This window comes from Dioscorea cayenensis, chromosome 15, assembly GCF_009730915.1.
Source record: "Dioscorea cayenensis subsp. rotundata cultivar TDr96_F1 chromosome 15, TDr96_F1_v2_PseudoChromosome.rev07_lg8_w22 25.fasta, whole genome shotgun sequence".
NCBI classification, from domain to species: Eukaryota; Viridiplantae; Streptophyta; class Magnoliopsida; order Dioscoreales; family Dioscoreaceae; genus Dioscorea; species Dioscorea cayenensis.
The window spans coordinates 18,554,685-18,580,338 of NC_052485.1; the positions used below are offsets into that span (position 1 = coordinate 18,554,685).

Consider the following 25,654-nt stretch of genomic DNA (forward strand, 5'->3'; position numbering starts at 1 on the left):
TACCCACAAATTTGAGTTATTATATTTGTTGTATTTCTGTATTTGAATCCTGCAGTTGGTGTAAAGTTGTAAATTGTAATTTGTAAGTCTGATTTGGTTTCTGAGAGGTGTCAGGTTTCCAGTTAAAAAGAAATTTTTAACTGATGGGTGCCACATTTACCTCGGTAGAAGGGGTGGGTGTGACAGTTAGAATCTCAAGATTGAAGAGGGTTGAGAGGGTGAGTCATGAGATAGGGACCATCCCCTTTCCCCTCCGATTGGTGTATTCTATCTCCGTTCCCTAAGCTCTATGCAACCATATTTTGTGTGAGGCGTGAGATTGAGAGATTTCTCCGTTGGGACCTTGTAGGGGGTTAGGATTCTTCGCCGGGAATTAGGGTTGGATCAATCTTTAGGAATCGGATACACCTCTTGGAATCCCTAGAGTGCTTTGCGGTCATATTTGGTGTGAGGTGTTGAGATTGAGCGATTTCTCCACCGTAATCCTAGGGGGAGCATTGCCCGAATACCCCACTTTTACTGATTGAGATCTCCATCCATTTCACCCTTGCATATTCGTCTCCAGTATTCATTTCTTCACACATTAGATCACCACACATTTCCATTTATCATTAGGCTAGAAAGCAGAGAAGAAGTTAGAAATAGTAGCCATGTTCCCTGTGGATTCGACTACCCGACTCACCGGGTATTTTATTACTTCGACACCCGTGCACTTGCGGTTCACAAGCATATTTGGACGCGTGTCAAGCGCCAACGGCAAAGTGACAACTGCACGTCTCTTATGCACGTTGAGATTTGTCAACAACTCCTCACGCAGCATTAGGACCAGGACGGTGACCACATCGCCTAGCACCTGTTCCTTCCCTTTAAGCAGGATGAAGACATTGTGACAGGTTGTGAACCCATACTCATCCCTCCATATGACAGAACTGCAATATAAACAGAAACACTAACGTCAAAATTGATCTCTATATATTACACAGAAAATAAAAACAATTACATAGAAACCACAAACATTACACAGAAACCTATATAGTTTACACATGAAGAAAATTTTGTTACACAAGAATATATATACGGAAATGACATATCTAAATTATGTACTTAAGAATGAGGAAGTTACCCATCAATGTGAGTGTTTAGATACAGATCAAGCGCTAACTTTTCAAGTTGTTTCAACCTTGCGAAGCCGGGGTATGTCTTCTTCCTCGGCATGAAATCATCCTTAGCTGGGATTTGTAACTCAGTGTACAACCGCGTATCCGCCTTATGATCATATGGTACGATCGCAAGTTGTTCTTTGTCATCCTTTTTGACACTCTTCCCACCTAAAAGTGTCTCAAGAAGATTGTCAATGGCCTGCATGGCCGTAAGGAATATGTCATCCGATTCCTCGGACGACTGTACCAATGGGCGGGTAAGCTTTCATACGGGGATCATCGATGACCAGCCTCTCCTCATGGCTATTTTTTTTTGGCTGCACTGGGAGTATATCGTTCGATTCCCCGGATGATTGTGATAGAGGCGGGGCAGGCTTCTGGGGGTGCCCTCGATGATCGGCTACTCCTCAAGGGCATTTTCCTTGGCGGGGGCCTCGCTCATGGTGCCCTTTTCACCGGGCCCCTCTTTACTGAGACCTTTTCAGCAGGACTTTCCAGGGGGCAGCAAGCGAGACTGCCATCAAATGGCTCTTGAGCTATAGGTTTTCCTTCTCCAACGGCCGGTAATGGGTCCCTATCAATTGCTTGTTCACCTTCTAACGCAGCCGCCGGCTCCTATCCCTGGACTTCTGCTTGACCTTCTGTTGGCACTACAGGATCCGGGTACTCGGCCTCAGTCACTACCACAAGGGCTGACTCATCGGTGGACTTGTCGGCATTGTGTTATCCAACAGTTTTCCGAGCCACCTTATTGAAAGACATACCCGACCGAGGACGGGTACAGGAAGGAGGCGGACGAAACTCGTCTTCATGCCGATTCACTATATCTTCAACCGGCAAGGTCCACTCGTCGGGCTCGTCCCGCCGAGCATCTTTGGCGTTGCGCTCGTCCATACAAGCACGCAACGGATCGAACTCGGCGAGTAGGCGGTGAAGTAAACCACACACATCGTCATCACCACTCGGAGCATCAACAGCTCTGTCAGGCCTGTCGGTCGCCGACTATGGCCGAGACCTTTTTAAGAGATTAGATTATAGGGAATGGTCTCCACCCCATTTTCTGATAGCTCGTCGCCTTCTTTTCTTCGGATTCTCTTGTTCTTCTTCCGCTATTAGGCCTGCTTTTTTCTTTGTTGACCTTCTTGGAGGGGAATGCCATCGAGTCCTTTTTTTTTAGTCGCCCAATTGGGACGACCTTACATAAGTTTTCTTGGCCTTTCCTGTTCCACAGCCAACAAGGGCAATTTCCTCATCATTAGCTAGGACAAGAGCATAGAACTACAAAGGAAGCAGGAGATAAAATGTTAGCCTAACATTATAATACATTAAACATTGATATTACACAAAACGGCATGATATTACATATAAAGCTAGTATATTACACACTACTAGAGTATATTATATAGAATGGGAAATATCTTAAACAGGAGGTTAATATATTATATAGTAAACAAGAATATTACACAGTAATAACAATAACAAATTAGACAGACAGTATATAGGGTGTCTGACCAACAAATTAGACAGCTTGAACATTACACAAGATTAAAAGAAAACCTCACCTCTTTTCCCTTCTAAGGATTTTAAAAGCGAATCGATTGATGATGCCTTGATGAATATACTCTAGCCATAACATAGTATACGGGGTGTCCGACAAACACGCTACTTCTTCATGCTTCCGGTCACCTCGTAGCACCCTTTCAGGTATCCGGCGCTATGATACTTCCCTTAACAACACAGTTGCACCAGTGTGCCTGTTTTGGGAAGATCGTCCATCAGCCACCTGTGGATGGCATGCACCTAAGCGTAGTTACCGATAGTCTCGAGGTTGTCTGCATACTTGGCCCCGAAGGTAGGCCCATTCAGGGAGATGTTCGGGAAAAAGACAGTGGTCATGAAGAACACTACGAGAAGCTTCACGAAAGTCTCCTCTATTTCGGACTTCCCTTGAACAAGTTTGAACAGGTTATCCTAGATGGCATCCCAATGTCAGATGTGCATTTTGCTCAGGTAGGCAAGCTCAAATTCAGATAGGACCCTTTCCCCATCGTGTTTGAAGGAGACAATCTCTCCCACGCATGGGACGCTCATAATGATGGCGACGTCCTCAGGCCTGAACGGCAGCATGCTGTCACTAATCTTGAACCTTTCGGTTCGGCCATCATTTATACGGAGCAGCGCGTCCACCACCCCTCTTTCTTAGACCATGATTGCCAAGTCCATCATGTGCGTAAAAGGGGTCCGGCGGAGTATCTGTTAGTGCATTTTGTTCATCACTTTATCGTCCCCACGACAAGGGCTAGGTACCACCTAGCATTGACTAAAGTGGTAGCCATTTCTATATTTAATTTAAATTACATAAAATCATCAAATTTTACACAGCAAAAAAAATATTTTACACAGGACGAAACATATATTACATAGAAAAAAAATCCAAAAACCGAAAGTAATACACACGAAAGCATGAAACCCACACCGCTAAAAGTCGGATTCTACACTTGAAATCCACAAAAATACACACGAAAGTCATCCGACTTCTCGTTACCTTTTCGCTTATGTTTTGTTTACAGGAAGGCTCACAATTTTCTGGGAAGCCGAGAGTGCGAAGAGAAAAACAAGCTCGTCGGCGAACGAACAAGGAGAACTCAATCCTAGGTGCAAGAATAAGAACAAGAACAAGAACAAGAAAGGTTTCCACTGAGACCACGCATATAAGTATAACACCAAGAGTAGGCTAGTCAGTTACGGGCTGCGGTTTCCTAACCGTTTGGCGGTTCCAACGCCAGTTGAGGGTATTTTCGCCATTTCCCTGCCTTCTGATTTTGGAACTTGAACAAGGGACAAAGATGACATTTCCATGCTCTGTTAACAGCCCATTAATGATCGTTAAAGCCATCAGGATTTGACGGGAATTAATTTGAAAGGAGGGACCTATGAGGAATAAGCAAACTTCAAGGGATGTTTACGGATTCTGCAAAAATATGGAGAGACTAATAGGTAATTACTAGTTTTTTTATTTTTCATATTTTTCAATTTTTTCCATTCGTGAAAGAGACTGTATTAAAAATCCTTTTCCAAAAATAAGACTGTATTTAAAAAGAAAAATTGAAAGTTTTTATTTTTAAAAATTATAATAAATCTAAATTGTACAAGTATTGTGCTATTTTTCAAAATAAAAATAAACAAACATTTTCAAGTTAGATAAATAACCTGAGATTACTATTTGGCAAAGTATATCAATGATAATACGAAATAATTTTTTTTATAAAGTAAATAAAATAAAATAAGAGATGCCACGATTGTGGATTCTCGTGAAATTGGCAAAGTTTTCACCACTCATTTTAAACAGCAGCTTGGTTATAAGCACCTCACCAGACTCCAGGTTGACTTTCAGAATCTTTTTTAGAACAAGGCTCTGGTTGATTTGAATAATCTGGAAAGACCTTTCTCTTTAAAGGAAGTTAAAAGAGTGGTTTTTGACTTGGGGGTGACAAAGCCCCTGGTCTAGATGGATTTCCAATGCAATTCTTTAAACAGTTCTGGGATACAATTAAATCTGACCTCCTTCTACTCTGCGAAGATTTCTTCTGGTAAAGAGCTAACTTAGAAAAGATTAACTGGGCTAGCATTGCTCTTATTCCTAAAGTGGAAACGCCTGAGTCCCTGGGAAATTATAGAACCATTAATTTGATAAATTCTTCGTTAAAAATTATATCTAAACTGTTGGCGTTGCGTATGAGCAAGGTGATGAACTCTCTTGTGGACAATGAACAATTTGCTTTCCTAAAAGGATGCTGTATACTGAATAACATTGCAACTACTGAAGAACTGATTTTCAGTATCCACAAGCACCGGTTACCATGGCACATTTTGAAAGTTGATTTTTCCAAGGCTTTTGATCGTGTTGATTAGGACTTTCTTTTTGACTTGCTGAAAGCTAGGGGCTTCGGGGATCGCTGGATTGGGTGGATCAAGTGCATATTGTTCTCTTCTAAGGCTTCCATTCTGATAAATGGGTCTCCAAATGGTTATGTGCGATATCAAAGTGGGTTATGATAAGGGGATCCGTTATCACCTTTGTTGTTTGTGCTGGTGATAGATGTATTATGTACGATGTTCTCTCATGTGCTGCGGTCCAAGGTCTTAGTTGGTGTGTCTTTAGGGGGGCTTGGTAGCAAATGTAATCTTACTATGTGGATGATCTGTTGGTTTTGACCACGGGAGGATTCGAAGATCTAGGATCGTAAAGCTTATTTTGTATGTGTTTGAAGGGATGATGGGTTTAGCGACTAATTTCTCAAAAACTTGTTTATAATCTTCTACCTTTGGTGTGCTCCCCGATCTGGCTGCTGCAAAAATGTTAAGTTGCGAGAGGGGCTTGCTTCCAATCACTTATCTGGGCATCCCGATTCCTGGGAGAAGGCCAAGAAGACAAGACTGGAAGGGACTCATCTCAAAGATTAGAAGGAGGCTGTTCGCATGGAAAATGAAACATTTATCTTTAGGTGGTCATCTTACGCTGGTGAACTCCGTCCTCTCTGCGCTTCCAACTTATTGGATATCCTTGTTTAGGTTACCTTATTAGGTCACCAAGGAGATCAAATGGATTAGAAGAGACTTCTTGTGGTTAGGACCAGACATTGACTACCCGAGTTATAGATTGGTCGGTTGGAAGAACCTCTGTCGTTCTCATGACCAAGGGGATGGGAAATTTTAAATCTGTATAATTTCAACTTGGCGTTATTAGGAAAGTAGTGGTGGAAATTTATGACAGAACCCTCTTGGTGTGGCGCGGATGTTATATAATTTAATAATGGGGTGTCTCATTGGAACATGTTTCCTGGGCAAGCGGGTAGGATTTCTTTCTTCTAGAAAAGGGTTTCAAGTTGTCTTCCTGCTCTAAGAGGATGTGTCTTACAAGGAATTAATTCGGGGATGAAGACACTGTTTTGGAAGGACCGCTGGCTAAACGGATGAGCACATATATTTCTTTGGCCTGAGGAGTTCAGAAGGACTCAGTCCCCCAATAACATAGTTCGTGATCTGAGTTTGCTCTTAGCTCAGGCCCTATTCTCAGAAGATGTGGATGTATCGACTTACAGAGAGAGCCTACGAGCGCCTGTTGGAGAAATGGGGAATAAGAAATGGTGGAGGCTTACAGGAAACGGTACTTTCTAGGTTAAATCCTTTTATAATTTCCTAAATGATAGTGGGTTGCGCTGCCCAATTGCGAGGTTCTTCTGGCAAAACACGTGTTCGAAGAAAATATATATTTTTACCTAGCTCGCTTGGAAAAATAAGATCCTCACTCTTGAGAATCTAGAAAGTAGAAGATGTAATCGGCTTTTAACTGCTACCTGTGTCTTGTGACATTCTGCAATTGAATGAGTGGATCACCTTTTTCTTATAGTGCTCTTCTACGAGACAGGTGTGGGATTATTTTGTGAGACTTCTCTATTTACCAGACCCGCCTATATCTTTGTATTCGGTTTGGGGTATCTGGAGATCGTCAGTGAGACCGCCATGCAGGGATATGGGGGACTTATTGGTGAAATCAATTGTGTGGAATATTTGGCTTGCTAGGAATGATTGCATCTTTAGCGCTAATATCTTGCCTACACATGCTTTTATCTTAAAAATTGATCGCATGCTATTATCCTGGTTCTCTACAGTTGCGGATGGGTCTAGAGTGAAGCTAGAGGACTTAATATCCTCAATCCGTCGTAGTCTAAAGTTTTTAGGCCCTCGTGTAGAGGAGGTTGTTGGTGCTAGAACACGGGCTAGTAGCTGTGGTGGGTCTGGAGGTTTGAGGAGGCCTGTGTTTTCCTCGCTTTTTTTGTATTCTGTGTCGTTCCCTAACTTGTTGGTGGTCTGTTATTGTTGTTCCACTGCTTGTGGGTATTTTTTTGTAGTTTTCTACTTTTTTTTTTTTGCTTCATCCACTAGAGATGAGTGGAGGTTTTCTGTATGTTCTTATTTTTTAATTGAAGTGGTTTATCCACCTTTAAAAAATAATAATAAAATAAAATTATGTACGACAGTGTTATTTTAGTTTTTATGTTTGACAGGGGTATTTTTGAAAATGACTTGTCTCATGGTTTGCAAATAATTTAAAGTTTTACAAGGGTATATATGTATATATGTAGTACGATATATAAAACAATCCTTGTCGGCCTCGAATTTCCTGGTTTTGGAATTAGGGTTTGGTTTTCTCCTTCAAGAGCTCGAGGTAGAAGCTTGGGACGTTTCACAATCGACGCCATGGACGAGGACCAGCAGTATGAGCGCCTCTCGATGGACGCCGACTACGAGGGCGGCCAGTTTATCGGCGGGGAGTTCTATTATCAGCGGCGTACGGAGCGGCGGCATCAGAGCAAGGATGATGCCATCTATGGCTCTTTCATTGATGCCGACTCCGATTCCGATGACGGTGGCTCTCGAAAGCGCCGCCGTGGCGACCTCATCTCTGAGAAGGCTGACCTTACGAAGCCTGTTCAGTTCGTCTCCACTGGCACCGTCATGCCCAGCCAGGAGATTGTACGGAATCTTGAGGAGATTGAGGCCGCTACGGCTTTGGAGACGAACCAGGGACAGGGGCTAGGTTTCGGTGGTGATCCAGAGAAGAAGGAAGGCAGGGAGGATGATGAGGATTTCTTGCCGACGGCGTTTGGGAGGAAGATCAAGGAGGGAGCGCAGCGGAGGGTGAAGGAGAGGGAAAAATTGAGATCGATGAAGAAAAGCCCTGGGAGGAGGGATGCTGGAGGAGCAATGCAGAATGTCGGGAAGTTTGAGAGTCATACGAAGGGGATTGGTTTGAAGCTTATGGAGAAGATGGGGTATAAGTTTGGTGGTGGATTAGGGAAGAACGAGCAGGGGATTGTCGCTCCAATTGAGGCTAAGCTACGGCCTAAGAACATGGGAATGGGGTTTAATGACTACAAAGAAGCTAAATTGCCTGCTTTGGATGAGACCCTGGAAGAGAAATCAGTAGCACCTGCTGTTGTTGGTCGGCCAAAGGAGAAGAGGTGGTTGAAGAACAAACAAGGAAAGAAGAAAGCTGAGTATATGACTGCCGAGGAGTTGCTTGCCAAGAAGCAGGAGCAGGGTTTGGAGGTTGTCCAGAAGGTGCTCGATATGAGAGGTCCGCAGGTTCGGGTTTTAGTTAATTTAGAGAGTTTGAATGCGGAGGAGGAGGCAAAGGAAAACCAAGTGCCAATGCCTGAGCTCCAGCACAATGTGAGGCTGCTCGTGGACTTGGCTGAGGCTGATGTACAGAAGCTGGATCGGGATCTAAGGAGGGGGAGGGAGAAAGTTGCAAGCTTGCACAGTGAGAAGGAGAAGCTTCAGAAGGAGGCTGCCCGGCAGAAGCAGCAGCTGGAAGTGATGGAAACTATTGTTGAAATTCTTGGACAGACTGAGGAGGAGAGCTTGTCAGGTTCATTGACATTGGATTCCTTGCTGAAGACCTTTAGTGGATTGAAGGATCGGTTTGAGGATGATTACAAGCTTTGCAACCTTTCATGCATTGCATGCTCATATGCATATCCATTGCTCATTAGAGTGTTCCAGGGGTGGGAGCCGCTTCAGAATCCATTGCATGGTGTTCAGCTCATGTCTTCATGGAGGGATTTGCTGCAGGGGGGGCAACCTTATGATTACTCGGATAGTGCATCAGCTGCTTTGCCTTACACGCAACTTGTCAGTGAGGTAGTTTTACCAGCAGTGAGGATTTCAGGGACTAACACATGGCAGGCAAGAGATCCAGAGCCAATGCTCCGGTTTTTGGAATCATGGGATAGATTGCTACCTCCACCTGTTCTTCAGTCAATTCTTGAGCATGTCATTATGCCAAGGCTGTCTTCCGCCGTGGAGTTGTGGGATCCTCGCAGGGAAACCGTTCCCATTCATGTATGGATACATCCTTGGCTTCCTCTTTTGGGCCAAAGACTGGATGTCTTGTACCATACAATTCGGTTTAAGTTGGGTAATGTTCTCCACGCCTGGCATGCTAGTGATTCATCAGCTTATGCGATCCTCTCTCCATGGAAGGATGTCTTTGATGCTGCAAGTTGGGAGCAGTTAATTGTTAGATACATAGTCCCGAAGCTTATGAGTGCCTTGGAAGAGTTTCAGATAAACCCTGCTAACCAAATCCTGGATCAATTTAATTGGGTAATGATGTGGGCATCTGCCATCCCAATCCATCATATGGTTACCATGTTGGAGGTACAATTTTTCCACAAGTGGAAGGAAGTTTTGTATCGCTGGCTCTTGTCAAATCCTGATTATAATGAAGTTATGAGGTGGTACCTAGGCTGGAAGGGGCTTTTCCCTCCAGAGTTGCTTGCTAATGAGCAAATTCGTAAGAGGTTAACAGAGGGGCTTGATATGATGAACCAAGCTGTGGAAGGTGTCAAGGTTGTCCAGCCTGGAGCTCGAGAACATGTCAGCTATTTGCGCGTCACTGAAAAGAGGCATTTTGAGGCCCAGCAGCAGGCAGCTGGATATGCGTCGTATCAGCATCCTCCAGCATCTAGCAATGGGTATCATATGGATGCTACTGAGAATGCTCCACAGATGAGTTTTAAGGAGATGATAGAGGCCTATGCAGCAGAACAAGGTTTAGTGTTTATACCAAGACTTGGTAGATCATACAATGGCCTGCCTGTGTATGGATTTGGAAATGTTAGCATTTGTATAGACTCTGTGAAGCAATTGCTTTTCGCACAAACTCAGGAGGGATGGGGTGCTGTATCTCTAAAGCAATTGCTGGAGATGCATCATAGGGTTGGTCGTCACTGAAAAATCTTCCTTGATGTTCTGGTAGGTCTATGCATTTAGGCTTCATGCTTCTCTAGAAATACAGCCGCTGTTTTGTTCTTCTAAATACTCTGTAATTCTTTTTGCCCTGCATTGTTGTAGTTAAAGAGTCAAACTTGTTTTAGTAAAGAAAGCTGAACCATGTTATTTGTGCACTTTTTGTCTCTGGTCTCTATTCATTAAATAATGGATTTGTTAATTCTTGTCTTCCATTTTTCTGTTAATCTATTTTGTGATGCAATAATGTTTGCTTAGTTTTACTGTCTTACAGTTTCTAATGATTACTTTAGGATGGAGAGAAATCTCTTGTGCATTAGTTGTTTTGATAAGACTTTAAGATAATGTACCAAAGTTTAAGATTTTGACTCCAATAATACTCAGAACACTCAACAATAACAAGGTGGTCTGTAGGGCTGGGATTTACCATGCAGATGGTTTTTTCATTAGTAAGAAAGTTTAGGATAGGGAAACTGCGATCTCTATGCACTTATCGACCTCATAATATATCTTTACCGCAACCTTAATTTGGAGAAATGTTGTGTTTCCCTCATGTTTTACTGGTCTTGCCTAGGAGAAGCCAAAAGAAATAATAGGGAATAAAAGCATGTCGTGGCTTTTTAATTGGACAATAAAAATGTGCCACCAATTGAGTGCAAAAAGATGATTTGGAAATGAGAAATGGATTCAACTGCCATGTTTTCTTTTTCTGTTTTTTTCCGTGTGAGTGTATAGTTAGCAACTATGTAGCTTCCTTTTATCCTTTATTATTCATTGTGAATAGAAGTGCTTCCCTCAGAGTTTTATATTTACTAGTAAAACATTTCCTATGTTTCATTGTATATTACTTATTTTCTATTAATGCAATTTTTGTCGGATAATATGCTTTTCTGTTGAGAATGATATGATGCACTGTTGCGCGAACAATATCTATACTGAAATATTTCAAAGCATTCTTTGAAAGGATATCTTTAGTATAACAAGTTCCTTCATTTATGTATATCTATTATGGTCATCTTTTACTGTGGACTATTGAGTTCCATCCTAATATAAAAGCTCAATGGTAGTGTTTGGTTGATGGTATTTTGGAGTTACAGGCAACTCCAAATACCTTACTTGGTAAAATCCATTGCTTGTTTCAACGATTCTGCCTTCATTTTGACCATCCAATTCCACTGAGTGGATATAATTGAAGGATTTGGTTTTGTCAAATCCATCTGTGAGGGATTCATGGGTTAATTTGAGAGGAAAGAGAACTCCATCCCTAGATCCACACTGTTCTTCTCCCTTGCATCTGCTTCATCGGTGATTGTCAGGATTTGGCACTGTTTCAATCCATATATTATAGTATTGTTTATGGTACAACCCCTACCACTACCATGATCTCTTCGTAATACAAGTATTATTTTAGTTTATAGTAAGTACTATACATAATTTAAAAAACAATATTATTACCATTAAGTTTCTTAATATGTTTAGAACCAAATTCTTATTCTAGGTACTCTGTTGACATCTTGTAATCATTCTTAAGAAATAAGAAGGGGATAGCATTCTGCAGCCATTTCCTGTTGATGCTGTTCTCAAAGGTTCGTCACTTTGAATTTCTTGCGGTATTGTTCAAATTTTATGATTTTTTAAAAATGGAGTTAGCAATGACAAATATTTCTTTATGCCTTAGATTATTTGCATTGGTTCATACGTTAGTTGGAATGTAGGAAAAGAGAATGTGTTTTTCTTAATCAAAGGGTGGTTTTTCTATTGAATTTACTCTTTTGGAATTTTGTTATTATGTTGTTTGAATCTCGTAGGTTATTGGCATTGGTTCATATGCTACTAAGAATGTTCATCATTTGAAATTTGGTTAGGTGTTGATGAAGTTGGAGGAACTGGTAAATTTTCTTGTTCAAACGGACACTTAATTGAGTTTCCAGCAATTATAATGGTTCTTAAGAAATTATAGCTTGGAGTGTCTTGATTTTTATTCTTTTTATATTTGGTATCTTTTGGCAATTCCCTGTCACTTTTAAGATAAAAAGCTAGGGCGCCAGATTCATTGCTTGTGCTAATAATATTCACCTGACACAGTTCGGTGCAAATCTGCATCATAACAAGGACATTATACATCCAGGCCTTAGTAAACATCGAGTTCCTGATACACACATAAGAGGCTTATAATTATTCTTGTCATTTGAATATATATATATATATATATATATGTAGATTTGCTGCCCTCCTGAGTCTTTGGAAACTTTAGAAGATTTGTGAATTTCACTTTATACAGATATAGCACAACAAGGTATGGAAGCCTGGGAAACAATGATATCAGGTGCTACAAAGCTCATCAGTACAGACATGCAGGTACTGCACAGAGGTTCAAGTTGGCCCTTGGGGACACCGAGCAAGGATTTGCCAGGCATACAAGCACCAGATGAGGAATGGCCAGTATGCATGGCAGGAAGCCACCATCATGTCAAAGAACTCAAGTGCTATGGTAAGCTGCTTGCAGCAATTGAACTGTTTTCTTGGACCGGTGCTTCTTTCGGTATGAATTATGCTGGGTTAATGAGGGGGAGATGTGGCAGTTCCAGATTGAGTGGAGAACTGAGCCAAGTTGCCTTTAGATGCAAATCAAGCACGTGACATTATATAGTTTTTGTTGTTCAGCACCTAAATACAGGCTCGAAATTCTTCAATGTCAAGAGCTTTTGTTCTTCAATGACTAAATGCACATCTTGGTTAAGAAGAGTTGCCTTTTCTTGGTTCTTTTTCCAGATGCTGGAAATGCTTGAATGTGTTTTTGTTTATCAAGTTCCAAATACAAGTCATAGTCAGAGATATTGCCAGGTTTTTTTTTTAATTTTATTATTTTATTATTTTTTTTGTTTTTTTTATATGTAGAACCCATTCATTAATGTTGAGGCTACTCACACCAGCTTGCACAAAATGTTTTTATGGAAATATTCTTCAATGTTTCAAGCACATCCAACTCAAGTTCATAAACGAACTACAATTTCAAATCAGACACGCACCTCACATTTATGAAGATTTAAGTTAATCATGCCTTTTTTTAAAAAAGGAAAATACAGAACCAGCTCTCATTTCTAGTTCCTTGTCTATCTTACAATACATTTCAAACAACCTTAAACAAACCATTATTGCAAACAATAAAAATAAAATGACTATAGTCATAACTAGGAATCGAAATGAGAACCACCCAAGAAAAACCAAGCATACAAAAATATTACAAACACAACTCAAACAAAGATTGCACCAGGAACAACACAGTCTGGCTCTTTCAAAACTCAGAAAGCATGAAGAAGAGTCACGAACAGTGAATGTAGACAATAGCAATCATTCGGTTTGTTTTGCTGTCTTCATGAGCTTTGCTGTGTTTGACGGAATAATTGAAGAATCCAATCACGGTAACCGCTGGTCGAAGCTGTCTGATCTTCAACCAGGTTGGAGAGAAACAAGGAACTTTCTCGAGGCTGCTCACCTTGTCGCACCATATGACATAATTGATAGCTCGACGGGTCTTCTGCCCTTAACTTCATCAGAATTTTTGTGAATTTTATCGAAATCTCGTTATCACGCTCAAACAATGCAGCCTGCAATTTGAAAATAATTTAAAGTCTTGATAGATGTATGAAACAATAAATTATTGGTGCGTTAGAATATCGCCAAGCAGAGAGATACAAGCAATGGCAGCACCATGTTTTCTTATTTCAGCAAAAGAGATATTGCCTACAGTAGAAGTCGGCAAACACCAGAGTAATTATTCAAGCAATCAAATGCACTAAAAAAGACCCCCTGCATTAAACCTAATATTCCCTAGCATGATGGGTAAGACAAAAAAATTAAAAGAATGAATAAGAAGGCACATTCTGGCGTGCCATACTATCCTTGATATAGGCAAGGTTAGAGTTGGCAATTTATGGCTTGGCCCACTAATGAAACAATCATGACAAACAAATTTGGGTTTGAGTTGATCATGTTCTATGCTGTACTCATTGCGTACCCATTCCTACTAGAGGGACATATGATTTGCAATCATTCTGGCAAAACATATGAAATGTGGAAACAGGCAATGATCAAGGGATCCCGACAGTTAAACACTAATTGCAGGTTAAATTTATACAGTTATCCATTCAGTTCCAACAAAATCCAAAATGTTTTTCCTTTTATTTTGGAGAACAAGAGATGCAAGGCCGATCATTTAAAGACTACTGAAATTACCAGCATGAAAGCGAAAGAGAATAAAATGATAGATAAGATGACGAAGTAGATGAGATAACAAAGAACGAATACTGAAAAAATAAATATATTTCATATAAACAAATATCATGATGAAGAGGCTAAAGACTAAAGTATAGCAATACAGGAAGGTCATGTTAAAGATCAAATGCCCTAAACTAAAACCAGTAAGACTATACAAAACCCTATCCTCAACCATACAGAATGCAAAACCATTTCCTGTCACCACACCATAGATCAACTTAAAAAGGGGTCACATCATTAATCAACCAAATTTTTGGCTGGATATGCAAATGCTGTGAGAAGGTTCACTTGGAGGTCCATATATGTCCAGTTGTTCAAACCTTCAACATGAAAACGAATCCAAACTAAAAACTAATGTGCACATTTATTTGCTAAGTGTTTTGCTGTGAGAGCTACATGATTCTTATTTCTTCACTGAATCATCTGCAAGTAGAAAACTTTCATGTATTTGTGGCTGCTTATTAATCTCATCAAGAAGCCATATACTCAAGTTTCTATTATGCACAAAAATATTCTCTAGCTTCTTTTGAACAAGATGTAAGGATTATACTACCTCAGCTTGAATAGGGTATAAGAATATTTAGTTGAAGTTCATTGTCCATGCTGATTTATCTAATCTTTCCTTACGTAACAAATAGAAAGTAAATGAACTGGGTTCAAGTGCTTCACAAATCCTATAATTCTGCTAACCTGACAGTAAATTAATCCTGCAAATACAAATTAAATTCGAAACTCATGGAGTGAAATACTTCAAAGAAACAATTTACTCTATGAAAGAAGTACGGCAACAAGGATGGCAAAAAGAGAATGTCATAGTTGACACTAAAAGTTAAGAAAAATACCCTTGATAGATCTGGGAAGGTAGAAAAATCAACTCCAAGTATACTGGTAACAATGTCTGGGAAGAGCATCCTTCCGAACCAAATAACAAAGTTGAATCCATTGTCATATATGTATAAACCTCTAGAATCTAAGTTCTCTGTGGTTAAGGGCAACCTTTCCAAAACTTCATCTGATTTATGTGAGGCCTGCATCCGCAAAATCAGTCAAATGGTATACATGTATCACTGTCGTTTTAATAAAATAGCATCACTGAAAAGACAATCTCAAAGAAAATCCAGTCAGCTAACAGGAATACTAAAGCTGTTGAAAATTTTTTAAAAAACCACCACAGTTCCATTCCAGGTCATTCCTTCCACCAAAGTAAAAAATATAAAGGACTATTACCTTCAGAAGGATCTCATCAACCCTAATCAAGCTTGGATAGAGAAGTCTAAGCAACCTTCCAATAGGCAAAATCATCATACTGTAACCAGCAGCACAACGTTCATCTAGTGAAGCATCAGCATAGCCTCCACGAAGAGCTAGTGTCTTACAAAGAGACAATACATATAATGCCAAAAATTTCAAGGATTCTGGATAGATCAGCCTCCCTGCCACCCGGTGCTGCACAACATAGAGATTCCGGTATTCTCTAAGGCTTTTCACAATTTTTAACTGCAATAACTGCCGAGCATCCTCTAGCTTAGTTGACAGTGTGTTCTCAATTGCTGCAGGTTCATTGCACCATAAAATTAGTACCTAGTGACTTGTGAGTTATGATAGAACTTGACTACTGCAAGGAAAATGTAATAGTAGAGTTACCTAGCCTGCTCATGACAGATACAATGGCTCCAGTGTCAGCTTGGCGGTACATATCCCCAAGGTCTGTTACAACTGGTACTGCTGTAGTAAGAACTCTAATGCGTCGTTCACCAGAGGATGAAGTATATCTAGTTCTTGCTAAGGATTATGACCGCAATTAGTTTTGGCTATAGTAGAACTCATGACAATTAAAATGGAATTCAAAGATCATTGGGCAATGTTATCAAGATTCTTGATATCACAGGTTCTCTTGAGCACATTGGGCATCTGCATATGCCCAGATACTACAATTATAATTTAACAATACTTCAAACTGCAAAACTAGATCAAATGTTTCTTCCCAAACACACAATGAGCATTTCAAGAAAATGCCATAAGAGTTAGAAGACCAGATTTTGTCAATTGTGTGTTAACCATAGAAACTACAAGAATTTGCTAATAAATGTCCAATTACAAAATGTGCGGAATTTCCTTGTGATTAGCATTCATCAGAGTACCAGATTATTTTGACCAACTAGGATACAGCTCCATAAATGACAGGATACAATCAATATCTGCCAAGATGCATTGCATGCTTCAACTTAATGTTTCCTGTACCATGAAACAGGACAGCAGTTGCATTTGACAGCATCAGAGTCAAAAGAGGTACACCATCAAGACAGCAGGAGTGAAAGATTTGTTTCACGCTCAGATAAGGATTCTCATAGAGGTGATTAAGAAAGAAGGGGATTTTTTTTTTCATATGACTACAACTCACAAAAATACAAGAGAATATAACTCCTGGGAAATAGAAAGATCAATTGGCAACAGGGATCACTACCAACTAGCACTTGAAGGCCCGTGACATAAGGCAAAATGAAACATGAAAGCGGGCCATATGAACAAAGATACAACAGCAAGGAGGACTACAGATGCTAGACAATAAATTCAGCTAAAACTAATAGACAGATTTCTAAGGGGGCGTTTAGTCAGTCCGTGTCAGACTAATAAGAGCAAATGACAAGATCTCAAGGAGTAGGAACAAAATAGAAGTTCACAGACATGGTTTGGGAGAAAATTTGATACTGAAAAATAGCTATAGTAAGACAATCCTAAATAGGTATGATTCAGCTGTCACTTTGTGGGTGAATTTTTACTTCCCTGCCACCACTCAGCTTATTGTGCTAACAGCCTAACACAGGGGGATAACTCATTAGCAATCAAGATAGACTAATAGTGAAAAGGAAAGGGCCATTGCAGAAACTTGGAAATTTAAAAAGAAGGGGCATGCAGGATTGACCCCTACAAAGAAAGGATAGTGGTTAGAGCAATTATTACACTCTCGGTAAAAGGATATTTCCTTTCAAAACCAAAAGAAGAGTTTCTCATCTCGTGTTAGAAGAGCAAGTAGTCCACTACACTAAACAACCATAATGTAAAGGATACAGCAGCGCGACTTGGAAATATGCCGTCTGTGTTGTTATCAAGGTTTCTTCCAAAGCTAACTGCATCGCAAAGGCTTTATCACAATCCACAGCTGGAAGGGCCAATAAATCCGTTGACCTTAGCATAAAGTGTCCATGATAAGTTGTAAAACGCACCCCTGGGGAAAAAAAGAAAATGATATTAGATATAGCAAAATGGAACAAAAGCCCAAAAACAATGTTTATAGGAAAGATTGTGGCCATTGTATTCATAAGACCTTTGCCACATCTAATTCGCATCACAGCTTCCCACGCAGTCTCCCTGGTAAGATCCCTAGCCAGATCATGTTTAAGCTTCTCTTCATGAATAGAAGCATGGAAAGATGGATAATAATAAACTTGGCCACCAGTATATTTTGCAAGAGTCCCTAGCAAAGACATTGAAAGAAATAAGCGATGATTTTGTATAATGCTAAACCATATCCAGAGTATTTTGCAGCATTGGCACCTAAAGAAGCTATGTCAGAATACTTGTCGCTAAAGGTGAATATGTCCATGGCAATCTGGCACTTTGTAAATTCAGCAGCCATCTGCTTATAAAATGGATCTTCAGGAGTCCGCAAGGAATGTTCTTTATCTGTTCCATAGACACGAAGGTCCTCGCCCCGCAACCTTAGGCGTCCAACACCAAGAGAAGGTAATGTACTCTGAAAGACAATCAACTTGCCACCTAGTTTACCCTGTTAGAAAAGAGAAAAATTCACATTGATATAAATCCAAATCACTTGAGCTCCTAAGCATAAAGGAATGAACAAAATTTTCACAGGTAAAAAACACACCATAACCATGAATGCTGCTTTAAGAGCAGGCCCAAAGGCAGACTCCACATTAACATTATCTTGGAACATACTTGGTAAACTATCCAAAAGAGTATCAACAACACTTCTTGAATCAGATAAGTTTACAAGAAGATCATCAGGCATTGGAAGAAATATATCCTCCAGATCTGCTACCACCATCATCTGAGGTTGCGATGAAGAAGACTGGAACAAGCAAAATAAAGAATTAATGGAACAGTTAGTGTGAATTAAGGTATTATCTACAAATCTAGCATGAGCAGCTGCCCAACCAGCTAAATATTTAGAAAGAAGGCAAGAATATGAACAAAATTTAGCACTCTCTGATTTAAGTGAAGAATGCATTGCCTTCAAACTGTAGAAATGTAATGTGCTGTCAAATGTTATAAAGCCAATTTGTGTCCTAGGATAGCCAGGAAGCTCATCGAGGCAAGACTTGATTGTCTTAGACACAACCTGGAAAATTAAGTGACAAAATTATACATATTGAACTCAGCACTGAGATAATGAATATTTCCTTAAAAAAAAGTCTACAATAAAAAAAGGAATTAGGGGGAATAGAAAGTATAGCTTAAGGGTATTGCATCAAAGAATGATGACTAATTACCTCAAGCAAACCACTCCGAACTGCGGTTACCGAAACATCAATAAGGAAAAAGTACAGTGGAGGCATTGGTGGTCGAACCATATATTCAGTTGGAGCAATAATTTCCACACTTCCTTGGCAAAGCTCCGGTCTTTGATCCATATCACATCTTCTACCAGTTGCATCCAAAGCACAGAAGTATTCTCCAGGAACTAATTAAGAAAGTTACTAAGATAAGAAAATTCATTCGACACAGAAATGAGATGAGGAATGCTTGAGAAAAAAGCATATATAAGCAGCAATTTATCAATACATTACTTCCGAAAGGATTCTTCATAAAAAGGTGGTAATTTTACTTAATAGAAGAACTACATCTCTGGCAATTTAAGCAGAGGCACAAAAACATCAACCCAAGATAGATGAAGTATTTAACATTTTGTATATGAAACTTGGACTCAAGCTTCTCCAATTCATAGAAAAGTACAAGACACATGATGATAGGAGGTTAGCTGACATGATGTACTCTCAATTCAAGAAGGATGTGTATGTAAAGTATAGAGGGAATAAAGATCCTTGAATCATAACTCAAGATGGCCTTGTGATTATCATACAATGCATAAGTGATAGGGAATTTGATATTCCTAATTCTAAGCTCCTAGAGATGTATGCTTAATGAGCTTCAATATATGAACATTAATTGCACTTTCTCATAAGTAATAAGATATTTATATTTATTAAACAAGGTATTTATTACAAAACAAGACAAAAACTTCATGTTGTATAAAGAGACAAACAATGACCAAATATAGAAATTTCCTCCTCAGATTAACATCATATTATATCAAAAAATTTCCTGAATCTGATTAAAACTACTTATTTAGATGATGAGGGACCTGAAAAAGGTCCAAGGGGATTTTCCTGTTCCATTTCCAACTGACAGCTTTGGTATTCTGTCATATGTTCCTTGATAATGCCCATGGTTTTCTGTTTGTTAGAATCCAACACCGAGGCTTTGAACAACATGCCTGGTTCATCAGCTAATTAATTTCCACATCCAATGCTCCATGACAATTTGAAGTCTGTATAAGGCAAAGTCAGTTCAGTTAATATTTCTGATCTCCCCAAATCATTCCTGCCTCATCCCCAATTGACAGAATGATAGCCTTAATTTTGGTGCCATATCATAATTAGCTCGCAAGTTGCTTGTACTAATAGGATGAGAAGCTTTGAACAATCAATTAATCAAATATATAGATAATTACTTCAGCATATTAGATAAGCTATATTAAATTTTCAGATGGAGCATTTACCAAAACTAAAAGTTCCATCAAATTAGAGTACAAATTCATGAAAATAACCACATGGAGTCAATCACATTAGCAAGTACCCAAGTTATCTGCAAACTGAAAACTATAAACAATTCACTATACAAAAAGGGCATTGACCGAAAATTGTAAATGAGCAAGCAAGTTAAATAATGCAATAAACTAAAAAGAATCCATGGATACTAGCAAAAATCAATTTTAAAAGAGTCAGCATGACATATACCATCATTCAAAAGAGAACAAAGGTTGCAGCGCCATTTTCTTCCAGCATCTGTGAATGTTACATATGGATTAACATATGTGCGGCATCTTCGGCATCTGATGACCCCTGCTGGTCCAAAATTGACAACTGGCACTTCCTCCTGATTAACAGAACATTCAAAGAAACAATATCAAACAAATATCTAGTCAGGTCCTTCTTTAAGAAACTATAAGAAGGAAGTGCTACCAACCCCATCAGGAGCCTCTGCCAAAGGATGAACCACTACTCCAAGCGGCAAATGCCACCTGGCAAGCAATGACTGTGAACTAGGTATTGCATGAGTCGTAAGTCTTAGATATCTTGGGTGACAATTTAAAGGGTATGTTTCTAGAATAGAAGTTGGCTCATTATCACCGTCTAATGGCCTCGGTAGTAATTTGGGATCAATCCCATGATCAAGAGTACCAGGGGTAGAAGCGACTGATAATGACTGGAAATCCTCAATCAAACCTTGAAGGGTGCCTTCAAGAGGAGGTCCTGTGCTAGGATACTGTGTTTGTCCCCTAGCATTAAAACCCAAGGTAGCTCCTACAGGCGGTGGAGGTGGTACATAACCACCTTGGTGAGCATTAAAAGGAGATGCATATGGAGGAGCATTGGGGGCTGAAAATGTTTGTGGTGCTGGCATTGAAACTGGTCTCCCTGCAGGAAATTGTTGGTGGGGCATATTACCAAGCGGAGATGCATTTGGGTTCCCAGGCAAAGGCAAATGTGGTACTGGCCTAGGTGCAGGAACTGATGAATCTAGCACTGGTGGGGCCATACTTACTCTAGGATGTGAAGGGCTTGAGATTTGGGGTGGAGGACCCATTGGCACCACTGGAACCTGGGCTGGAGGAGGAGGCCCTAGTGGAGGTCCAACAGATGGAGCCCCAAAAGGCGGACTACGCAAGGGATATGGAGACTGAGAAGTTGGAGGAAATCGTGGGGCTAATGATTGCTGAAGGGAATTTGGATCTTGCACTGGGTATGATGGTTGGGGAGGCCTAGTTGGACCATTGAACCTACCTTGTGGCGGTGATGTATAACCTGATGTCTCTAGACCAGTTATGGGCGTAGAAGATAAGGGCGGCGCCATAGCCTGAGGTGCACCTTGTGCACCAGGATTGGGCAAAGCACCTGAGGATGAAAAAGGGGCTGTAGTTCGAGAAGCACCAGATGCTCCAAACCCAACCACTGGGCCCGAGGATAGGAAAGGTGGTGTAGCTTGTGATGCAGCTGGAGAGGGCATGGCAGGTCGTCCAGGAGCATTCAAAGGCTTTTCATTCCCGAAAGGATGCATATCTGTGTCTTATAATAAGTTACTAGCACATCAAACCTCCTGTAAAGATCAATTTGAACATTCAGAATTTGACAAAGAGAAGCTGAGAAATAGGTACGGAGACAAAATCTGAACACTGATAAAAAACGAGGCATCAGAAAAGGAACATATAAGTCATAAACACCATTTTGTATGATATACAAATGGCTTTTCAACCTTGCAAGAATCATTAAGATAATCAGTTTCTTTGAAAGGCCAATATTTTGACAGATTCATAATTTTCAAGACCAAAAAAAAAAGGGGGTTACAAACTCTTACGGACATAACAGATCATCAAAATGCATAAATTCCAGCTACAACTCTTTTATAAGACATCAATTTTGGAATTAATCTATAAAATTCTCAAATAAGAAGCAATGGAAAGGGCACAATAGATCATTATAAAATATCTAAAGCCTTTGATTGCAATAAAAATTCAAGAAAGAGAATCACTATTGAATCAAGCACCAATCTGCCAACATAAGCACCTTTCTATTATTCATTCAAGTAGACTACTGTTCAGATATAACCCACTATTCACAACTCTTGTGATGGCTTTATGCTTTTATATATCTTGCAAGGCACCAGGAGTTTGAAGTGGGGAATAAGAGCTCAAGTTTTTCTACAGGATACAGCATATGTTCACCTGCTATATCTACCACTCCACTCCATTTGTGGTGAATTTACCTCCCTACTTCCACGAACATGCTAATCCATTACCTTCTAACTACTGTTACACCAATTATCCATGTGATTCTACCTCATCTTTCTTATGCAGTGGCAAATCCAAAACCTTCTGCTTTTCCATTATTACTACTATAACAGAAGAGGTACATGTTTTTTCAACTATTAAAGAAAAGTTGTGTGCTTTCCTTCTCATCTAATACTAGGGAGTTGTGTGATCTACTCATACTGCTATTGGACAATTATGCTCTTCTTCTACCACTACTTCCATTACAACCACTAAAGTGTTGCATTGCTCTTCTTCTACTATATAACTGAAGTTGTATGCTCTTGTTTTACCATACAAATGAAGAATTGTGTGTCCTTCTGCTGCTGCTAATTTTACGAAGTTACGTATTCTTCAATCACTACTACTACTACAGGTTATGTCGCTGGAGACTTTAATGGAAGATCTCAGTTATCTTTCAAATGATGTAAGGCTTCACTTTGTTGTTAATTTCTACTGTATTTTTTCCAGAAGACTTTAAAAATCAGTGCTCTATTGTGCAAGTTGGGCATTAAGACAACCCCCATGCCCCAACTTTGTAATTGAATATGCCAGAAGCTAGACTTTTGCTAAAAAAGGGTATTTCTCTGAATAGAAAATGAGACAGAAATCACTAATGCGAGAAGTTGCAGAAGGCAGAAATCCCATGAAACATAATTCCACCAAAATATATATGAGCTTACTGGGAAGTAGGAGAAGCTAAATTCCAAGGTGAGAAACAAAAAAAAAAAAATATATATATATATATATAATTGAAGAAGACAGAAAACAGAAATTAAGAAAGAGAAAGATTGATTAAAAGGTTGACATTGAGTATGACAATGGACAATAAGACCAAAGATCAACTAGAAGCTCAGCCTGAAGAAGCTATGGAGAACACTTTGGATGGAAAATCTACCGAAGAAAACGGCTAAGGCATGAGAGAGAGAGAGAGAGAGAGAGAGAGAGAAAAAGATCAACAGCAACGAATATAAGGAACTTGGGATATGGTACCAACATCATAACATCTGCCGTAGGGAGACCTTGCCACTTGATCTCGGATTTTGCTCACACATACTCCGCAAAAACCTTAGAACCCATGGCAGGATTGGCAGGGGCAAGGGCAAGGGATGAAAGAATTTTGGGGTTATACTAATATGCTATGCATCCCACTCCAAGTGCAGGATCAACCCAATGTACATTCATGTTCACCGTCAGGTGATACATTGCTCTATCAGGCAGGCAAGTTGTGGTAGTGGGCCATAGGTTACCATTTGCATGATATGCAAGGAAAGAGATGAAAATTGCATACCGTTTCCAACTAGTAACCTGGGAAGCGATAGAGGAAAAGAATAGCTAGGTTTGTGCACATCTACATCATGTAAAGAAACTCCTACCAGTGTGTCAACATGGCTGTCATGAAAATACTTTTTACAAAAAAAGTATTTTTTGAAGAAAATACCGTGAGGATTCAGAATTACAAAATCAAACAACATCAACTCTCTTCAAATGCAAAAGGCCGATCCTCCATTTAAAGCAGAACGTACATGCAAAGTGACATTAAGCTCTAGAAGATGTAAGGAAAAGTTCGTCCTGAACAATTGTACATGGAATAAACCCCGTCTTTACGGCATGCGTCTAAAAAGGATTGGCCTTATCATAACTCTATCAATGTTTGAATTTCTCGGTTCATGTTTTTATTCAAGTCACCATATTAGCAGTAAGATGATCTGCCTTCATCTTCTCCAGCAACCATATCAGATCAAAATGCAATCATCCCCAACAAGCCAAAGGCATTGTCAACCTATAACCATTCTTAATGCACACAAGCAATAACAGGCACCTAAAATCAGTTCTCCTTCATTCCAGAACAACAACAAGATCAAGTCTTCAGCTTAAAACCCAAACGAACCATCCCAGAGAAATATAGAATCTATAAAAAGAACCCAACCACGAGACCACCAATTATACAAATCCTAGACAGCTATCTTTACAGCAATTAAAAACACCATGACAAGTTCAGCAAACAAGCACTTGATATAAAACACAACTCCTCAAATCAAAACAAGTTTTTTCCACACCCCATTAGCAACACAAAAACAAACGCAAGCGATCAGATCACAATTTATCCACTCCAAATTCCAGATCAGATAACGATATCATACCATTAGACAAAAAAGATCACATCTTTATGCAACAAGATGAAAATTCAACCCGAGTTAAACAGATAAAAAGGACATTAGACAAATGCGTACCTGGATCAAGGGCTTCAGGAAGTGAATTGAAATCCAAGTATAGGAAGGCAATCAGGGGATTGAGGAATCGGAAAGACGAGAATAACCAAGATCGGGAAACCCTAGATCAAGTGACCCAAGGGAATCAGAGAGTGGCGAAGACGGAGAGAGAGAGAGAGAGAGAGAGAGAGAGAGAGGGGTAAGACGATGGGTGTACCTCACCACGTATCAGCCTTTGTCGAGCACGTGATTTTCACGTGCGAGTTCGGCCCAGTTTAGAGAGATCCTAAAAGGGCCGGCAATGAACCAATCCATGTTAAATTGAAGAAAACCTTTTTACTGTTATTGATCTGATTTACCTGGACACGGCACGGGATCAAATTTTTATGTTTTTTTAATAAATGTAAAATGATCGTTGGATCAAAGCCTCATCTTCTGATCGGAAGAAATTAAGTATTAAATTTATTTTTTTTAATGTATGATTTGATGTGAAGTGTAAAAAAACTTGGATAACTTATTGTTTTTATAATAAAAAAAAGTGATAAATTATTTTTCTTATTTAGAGGTTGAGAATTCAACTCATTTTTATAATAATAGTTGAGGGTTTAAGTTTATTCACACTTTAAAATATATATATATATATATATATATATATATATATATATATATTTTATATTAACCCTTTTTTATACCAATAAGTGAAGGTTGTGTTTTATTCATATTTATCTATAAAAAAAAAAAATCAAATTTTAGCATTTTGAAAATAATGAATGATATTTTTAAGTTTTTTTTATTGTAGGGACAAACCACTATATATACACCTTATTTATGTCTCAATCATACATTTCAAACTCTCACTTCCAAGATGAAGTTCCTTATCTCTAGGTCGTTGCCACAGATGTTGATATTTTTAAATTTTAAAAAAATTGTTCAAATTATCTTTCCAACTCTTTTACTTGTCCACTTTTACTAATTTACATGGATTAAGAAAATTATTAAACTTACTTAATAATCTAAATTTTAAAAAAATTAAATTAACTTTTCAAGATTACTCTTATTTAATAAAAAGTGTAATTAAA

The 25,654-nt window shown here is 39.3% G+C and overlaps 2 protein-coding genes across 3 annotated transcripts; one reads left to right on the top strand and one right to left on the bottom strand.

Moving 5' to 3' along the window:
* Positions 1-7,340: 7,340 nt before the first annotated feature.
* On the top strand, positions 7,341-13,257 carry LOC120277127 (septin and tuftelin-interacting protein 1 homolog 1). Of its 2 annotated transcripts, XR_005541468.1 has the most exons (3): positions 7,341-9,983; positions 11,476-11,563; positions 12,259-13,257. XR_005541468.1 is itself a non-coding variant. In XM_039283880.1 (2 exons), exon 1 carries the CDS (start codon positions 7,422-7,424, stop codon positions 9,960-9,962), a length of 2,541 nt encoding a protein of 846 aa, XP_039139814.1. In that variant the 5' UTR covers positions 7,341-7,421; the 3' UTR covers positions 9,963-9,983; positions 12,259-13,257. The 2 variants fall into 2 exon arrangements, 1 of the variants encoding a protein (XP_039139814.1); XM_039283880.1 differs by lacking the exon at positions 11,476-11,563.
* On the bottom strand, positions 13,023-24,770 carry LOC120277126 (protein transport protein Sec24-like At3g07100). The gene is made up of 13 exons (XM_039283878.1): positions 24,597-24,770; positions 20,523-21,653; positions 20,294-20,432; positions 18,767-18,957; positions 18,508-18,615; positions 18,142-18,345; positions 17,811-18,042; positions 17,581-17,730; positions 17,325-17,481; positions 15,900-16,027; positions 15,483-15,805; positions 15,098-15,283; positions 13,023-13,585 (listed from the first exon to the last, which is right to left on the bottom strand). The coding sequence occupies exons 2-13, from the start codon at positions 21,612-21,614 to the stop codon at positions 13,352-13,354; spliced, it is 3,144 nt and encodes a 1,047-aa protein (XP_039139812.1). The 5' UTR covers positions 21,615-21,653; positions 24,597-24,770; the 3' UTR covers positions 13,023-13,351.
* Positions 24,771-25,654: the final 884 nt, after the last annotated feature.